Consider the following 6,513-nt stretch of genomic DNA (forward strand, 5'->3'; position numbering starts at 1 on the left):
GTATATTTTTAACTTGTTTATACTTTATTTATTTCTATGCTGAGGTGTGTCAAGGGTGGTCTATAGAATTAATTGTTATAATACTATGTATAAAAAGTATTTATAAATTAATAAAGATCAACAAAGGGAAATTCTGAAAATCTAACTCTTTATTCATAGACAAAAAAGGAGGCTAATCTACCATTACAACCTTAATTAAACAAAAACTAAGAGTTAGTTCTAACATTATTAGCGGTTAGAAAGCTGTTCCAACTTAAAAAAGACTTAGTTCACCCAAGCACTTCTCATACTCCAAGCACTTAAATACTCCACCGTGATAGACTCTGTTCCATTGTTGAAAACATGCAAATGAGCATCCCCAAACACCGCCTTTGTTGGGTATACCCTCGAAGTTATGCATGTTTTTCCTCCCCCACCAAAGCTCTCTATCACCGAGTGATCAATCTGCACAATAATACATAGTTTAGATTTGTCGATACGGTGCGAGAATGTATTGGACTATGACTTTACGTACCAAGCTTCTTAATGAGAGCTTTTTACTCGACAAATCGATGTCGACGAAACCCGCAAATGTCGGCTTGTATAATCCATCTTTCAAAGATGAGCTACACCAAAAGAGAGAAACCAGAGCTTTGTAAATATAAAAAAATATTTATAAGGTCCTTTGATAAGGGAATCGAAGCTACCTTCTTGCATCAGAGCACATAAGAACCACATGATTAGCCTCTGCCTTGAAGATCCTGAAGAACACAGGAGTGAACTCCTCGAGGTTTTCTGAAGCCAGAGTCAAAAGCCCAAAGGGTCCGACACCACCTTGGGCTGTGGATCCCAGCTGACTGCACACGGCTTGCGCGTCAACCCAACTTGGATCAAATGCCTCCGCGTTATCCAAACTCGAAAAGCTAAAGATAACTTCAACATCGGCCTGTATAAAACACAAGAAACAATCGATCAAATGACACCCAGTTTGTTCCCTTAAATCTTAGAGGTGCTTTCACATCTTCTTAACCCGCTACAAACCACTGTCGGGGATTTGGGTTAAGATCAGATTCGTTATAAATTAAACAACCTGAGCCGCAGTAATTCCTTTGATCTCAACAATTTGTCCCTTGACTAGCTTTTGATTTAGCATCATAACTATCTTCCGTCTCAACCTATTGAGCTCCATAACTGGCCATTGTAAGAGCTGCTTTCCATTGGGATCCAACCACACCATCCTAGGAATGGCCTAGGAAAAGGAGAAAGAAAAGGTTGACCCAATACAAAATAGAACAAATTCAATTAAAAATAGAACAAAACGGAGCACATTGGATCTAAAACAAACCTGAATTCCCGCCCATCCCTTGGAAACATCATCCTGGACACTATCAGATTCATTAGCCCAACCCCACAAAACCCTTCTCTTCTTCATCGGATCATAGAACGACTTGGAAGCATAGAAATTGCCATAGTCATACCTCAGCCCACTCCACCCATCCGCCGAGGTATTATCGGGAACATACTTGTCCGTCATCGGATAATACTTCCCCAGCGTATAATACTCATATCTAGTCATCTCCAAGCTCACCTTCAACACATGTTTAAACCAATTTCCCATCACCGACGTGTCCAAGCCAAATCTACCGAAGTGGGAAACTGGGTAGAAATCAGGGCACTCCCACATTCCAGTATTCGGAACCGAATGTAAAGGCTGTTCCACCTTAGTCCAATTCAAAAAATCCCTACTTCTATACAAATACGCCATTCCCGTCTGCTCGCTCCTGCTGCCAATGATGGTGTTCCAGTGACCGTTGAGGCTCAGCCACGCCGTCGACGGGTCTCGAAAGGCGCTACTATTGACCTCCGTACCCGGGTCAACAATCGGATTATTATCCGGTTTGACCCACTCGGTTAGATGCGGATCAGAGAGGTTCGCTGGAATGGCGTAGTTTTGTACCTGTCGATTCTGGGAGTCGATTCCAGTGTACAAAATGACGGGCTTGAGGTCGGGGAGGACGGTGGCCGAGCCAGACCAGCAGCCATTGATATCAAAGGGCTTTGAGGGGGAAAGCGCGGGTTTGAGTGACTTCCAATTGATAAGGTCTTTAGAAATTGAGTGAGCCCAGACAATGTTCCCCCAAACCGCGCCTTCAGGGTTGTATTGGTAGAAGAGATGGTAGATTCCCTTGAAATACATTGGGCCATTCGGGCCTGCATAAGATGACATGTTTATGGAGGGAATGAACCGGAGGAAATACATTGTTAACAACCGGAGGAAAGGAGGGAATGAAAATGTAGAAATTACGAACCGTTCATCCAGTGACGATGAGGTTGAAAGTGGAAGCCGGTTCGATGGAGCTGCTTGATCTCGGTGGTGTCGTTGCCATTTTCGAGAGACTGTAATTCAGGATAGATTTTATGGAGAGCTTGAACGACGACAGGGCCATTGCCAATAAACAGAGAACAAAAGGAGAATCCGAAAAGAATAGCTAGGAGAGTGAAAAAATTCATTGTGGAATTTGGTTTGTTAGTGGAGTTTGAAGTGAAGAAGAAATGAGAGTTTGATACTATTTATAGAGGAAGAAATATAAATTTAGTCTAAAAATAGGACAAATTGGTTAACTTAATCTCAAACTTTCAAACTTCCAAAAATGTTAAAAAAATATCTTATACTCAAGAATCTAAATTAATTTTTTAAAAAATAGGATTAATACGTTTAAATTTTATTAAAAATGTTTTAATACACCCGTTTAAAATGTCTATTTACATTGGCAAATCATCTCTCACTTCCATTCTATTTTGAGGGTAATTTTTTTTTTCTCTTTCTCATTAATGTTATTTTTAAAATTTTATAAGTATTTTTTTTAAAGAGATACTTAAGTGAGAATCTTGTAAATTTATGAATCTTGTGGGTCGGACTTTTCAAGATGGCTGTGCTTTGCGGAGCAGAGGTTGCCAGCATTGCCTTCTCTCCAAACGATAAGGTTTTTTGTTTTGGTCATCCGAATGTTGACATGCTTTTGGATCGGTATCTGACTCGAAATTTGTCGCCGCCGAAGCCGGCCGAGAATTTTGTTCCTGTAACGGAGTTTAATCGCGATTTCGCCGATTTAGTGTCTAAGTTTGAAGTGGCGAAGAAGCGAGCAGAAGAATTAACTCACGTGTCGGAGAAATCGAGAAATAACGGCGAATTTTGGCGGGAGGAGGCGATAGAAAGGATGAGATTAGAGGAATGGAAGGAGTTCCGATTGTCATTCATGGATTCGAGAGCTAAAGTGGCAAAGAAAGTCGAGAAAATGATCCGAGGGCCTCTGTTGCCATCGTCGTTTCACCTAGCCAAGAACCACCACGTCGCGACAAGGTTAGGGTTTTTCTAGATTTTTTGAGGTACTCTGTTTGATTTATTTTCTCTACATTTTACTTTCTTAAACTGTTCAGAGAACGATCTACTTCATATATATATTTTTCTCTTTTTTATTTCACAAAAATTGTGAAATAATCCCTAGAAAAAAACTCATCGAGGATGGATGATCACATAATTTTCTCATTATGGCCAAATCCCTCTCCCTTCCATCGCGTCCCTTCAATTCCCCTTCTTCTTCCATTGGAACCCATCTCTCTCAACCCCCCAAAATCCCTTGTTCTTCCATATCCATTCAATCTCAATCACCCAAAGACCAACTCCTCGCCCTCATCTCCGACCAAGAAAGAGGTCTCAAGACCCAGAAAAGCCCTCAGAAACTTGCTTCAATTGTGAAATCAATCGACGCCTTGGCGTCTCTGGCCCCAAATTCTGTCACAACGGACGATTCACTTTCTGCGACATGGCGTCTTCTATGGACCACTGAGAAAGAGCAGCTGTTCATCATTGAGAAGGCTCACTTGTTTGGTACTCAAGCTGGGGATGTTTTGCAGGTGATTGATGTCAAGAAAAAGAGTCTTAATAATGTCATCACTTTTCCTCCAGATGGGGTTTTCTTCGTTCGATCCAGCATTGAAGTTGCTTCCTCTCAGAGAGTGAATTTTAGGTATGTTCTCTCTGCCTCTGCTTTTAATCCATACCAATGTGCCTTTAATTTAGTGTTCATAGATGAATTGCTGTTTCAATTCAATGGTTGTATTTTAAAGCAATCAAATTAGCATATAATGTACATTTGATTTGATATTGAGTTTGAATCTGGGTGTTTAGATTTACAAGTGCTGTTCTGCGAGGAAAAAATTGGGAAATTCCTTTGCCACCATTCGGACAGGGCTGGTGAGTTAATTATCTTTATGAGTTCCCTTTTGTTCACTTTTTTATATATGGTTAATATTTATATGACATGTCTGAAATATTTGATATTAAACTCTGAGTTCACCATGTTCTTGCTGTAACAATTGATTTTGTTCGATCAATAATAGAATCAAAAGCTGGGACAAATTATAGACTGAGACTCATCAATGACTTCAATCCCTGATACATCAAAAACTCCACCTTCTGTCTCTACAAAAAGCTGATTCTCGGACAACATCATCCTTCATGTTAAAAACTCCTCCTCCATTTTCTGTGACATGGTGTAATCCATATGAATCCAAGGGGGTTTGAAAAGTCAAAGAGAGAATTCTATTGAAGATATGTGAGATTCCACATCGGTTAGGGAGGAGAACGAAACCTTCTTTATAAAGGAGTGGAAACCTCTCCCTAGCAGACGCGTTTCAAACACCTTGAGGAGAAGCTCGAAAGGAAAAGTCCAAGAGGACAATATCTGCTAGCGGTGGGCTTGGGCCGTTACAAATGGTATCAGAGCCAGATACCAGGGGATGTGCCGAGGAGGCTGAGTCCCAAAGGGCGTGGACACGAGGGGGTGTGCCGGCAAGGAGGCCGAGCCTTGAAGGGGATGGATTGTGAGATCCCACATCGGTTGGGGAGGAGCAGATACCAGGGAGAGGTTTTCATACTTGTTTCGTTTCCCTCTCCAACCAACGTGGGATCTCGCATTAATCCTCTTTCTTTTATATCGTACTTCTCTGTTTCTGATCTGACGGTACCGGCATTAACTTGTTGAGGTTATTCCAAAAGAACCAATACTACTTACCAAGCAGCCCACAGCACCATTGTCTCTTTTATTCCTCCAAAGAATCACGGACATGTGAAAACTGGAGTTCGATTCCATTTACAGCATGTTGAGATGTCTTGTCCTCTAATGCCTCCGGTTATAATAAGAGAGCTCAGCGAGTTCTACTTCTATTACCGTGAATGTATGATATTATTTACTTGCACCCAATCGCATGATTTTACCTTTGGATTTTACTAAAAATGAAATGTTCTCTCTTTGTTTTTTTATTTTTTTTTTGTCCATTTCTAACTTAAATGTTCATGTCCATATCTCCAGCAACATGTAATGGTTTGGGCGTTGATATCTGTATCTAAACTTGAACGAAAGATAATGTCTAGATCTTACAGATAAGAGTATTAGATGTTCGGTTCTTTTCTCGACCATTTTATTTGTTATTCAATCATGAGCATAAATGTGGCATTTTGTCTTATTTTCTATAGGTTCGAGACGGTATACCTCGATGACGATATCCGGGTTGTAAAAGATATTCGAGATGATTATTTGATCGTTGAACGTGCTCCCTACACTTGGAAAGAATGAAAAGCTAGATCACTGGTTTTCATTGCTACTATAGAAACACGATGCAGTATTAGTGTTATAGTAATCTAAATTGATCCCGAGTACGTCTATCCTTCTGGAATCTGTGTCCTTATTATGCAACACTCATGCTGCTGCTCTCACTGTTTGGGTATTATTGTTGTAAATCTTGATTACCATTATGTGGGCTAACAATGGATAATGGGGTAATATTCATGTCAAAAGTTAAAAGGCTCAAATGTTCATATACAATCTTCATATTTACTGGTCGATGAATGTATGTAGGCACCTACCTATCTATTGATAAATATATGTTGTCACAGGTATCAATTCATCTGTATTCCATCCAATTATCTTTAGTGAGATCCCACATCAGTGAGGGGAAGCTCGAAAGAAAAATTCCAAAGAAGATTATTTGCTAGTGGTGGGCTGAGATCGTAACAAATGGTGGGCTTGGGCTGTTACAATATCATTTCATAAAAATATTTATATTGGCATGTGAAATCTTGATTATGTTTTTTTTACTAATACCTTGATTGACGGGCAAATTTATCATGATCCCAAAAAAGTGTTCTATAGGTTTTTAACTTTTAATTTTGTGTATACTCTCATAAACTTAAAAATAGTGAGTAAAAAGATGGAAACGAGCCCGATGGTTAGGTTCAACTTCCAACAAAACAATTTTACCACAGATGTGGGAAGTTACTTTGGTGGGTCGAAGCTCGTAGGTTGTTGGAATTCTCCAGCTTCCCCAAGACAAGAGGATAAAACATTGGTGTAAAGGCCGAGTGAAATGCACCTGCACCCTTTTTTGTGAAGGGTGAAGGTGAAGTAACCTAGCATCACTTTAGATAGGAGCAGAATAGATGACTTACAACTGAAAATCAGTTCTTCGGATCAA

General features: G+C 40.0%; 2 protein-coding genes across 4 annotated transcripts in view; one reads left to right on the top strand and one right to left on the bottom strand.

Annotated features, from left to right (window-relative positions):
* Nucleotides 1–148: 148 nt before the first annotated feature.
* On the bottom strand, nucleotides 149–2,490 carry LOC111499237 (beta-fructofuranosidase, insoluble isoenzyme 1-like). Its single transcript, XM_023150779.1, has 6 exons — nucleotides 2,289–2,490; nucleotides 1,325–2,190; nucleotides 1,070–1,228; nucleotides 687–925; nucleotides 515–605; nucleotides 149–444 (listed from the first exon to the last, which is right to left on the bottom strand). The coding sequence occupies exons 1-6, from the start codon at nucleotides 2,488–2,490 to the stop codon at nucleotides 265–267; spliced, it is 1,737 nt and encodes a 578-aa protein (XP_023006547.1). The 3' UTR covers nucleotides 149–264.
* Nucleotides 2,491–3,483: 993 nt separating this feature from the next.
* Nucleotides 3,484–6,513, top strand: part of LOC111499321 (probable plastid-lipid-associated protein 11, chloroplastic) — a 3,636-nt gene continuing 606 nt past the window's right edge. Inside the window, exons 1-3 of one of the 3 annotated variants that reach the window (XM_023150896.1) lie at nucleotides 3,484–4,007; nucleotides 4,169–4,234; nucleotides 4,381–5,268. In XM_023150896.1, coding sequence (XP_023006664.1) covers nucleotides 3,529–4,007; nucleotides 4,169–4,234; nucleotide 4,381 — 546 coding nt within the window. In that variant the 5' untranslated portion in view covers nucleotides 3,484–3,528 and the 3' untranslated portion in view covers nucleotides 4,382–5,268. Of the gene's footprint in view, nucleotides 4,008–4,168; nucleotides 4,235–4,380; nucleotides 5,269–5,515; nucleotides 5,860–6,513 lie in introns of those variants that run through there. The other 2 variants (XM_023150894.1, XM_023150895.1) reach the window with 2 other exon arrangements.

The sequence above is a fragment of the Cucurbita maxima genome, unplaced genomic scaffold, assembly GCF_002738345.1.
Source record: "Cucurbita maxima cultivar Rimu unplaced genomic scaffold, Cmax_1.0 Cma_Scf00026, whole genome shotgun sequence".
Lineage (NCBI taxonomy): Eukaryota > Viridiplantae > Streptophyta > Magnoliopsida > Cucurbitales > Cucurbitaceae > Cucurbita > Cucurbita maxima.

Coding starts and splice junctions, on each gene's coding strand:
- LOC111499237 (XM_023150779.1), bottom strand. CDS start 2,490: ATGAATTTTTTCACTCTCCTAGCTATTCTTTTCGGATTCTCCTTTTGT. Junction 1,229..1,324: donor AGGGATGGGCGGGAATTCAG/GTTTGTTTTAGA, acceptor TCCTTTTCCTAG/GCCATTCCTAGGATGGTGTG. Junction 606..686: donor ATGTGCTCTGATGCAAGAAG/GTAGCTTCGATT, acceptor CTTTTGGTGTAG/CTCATCTTTGAAAGATGGAT.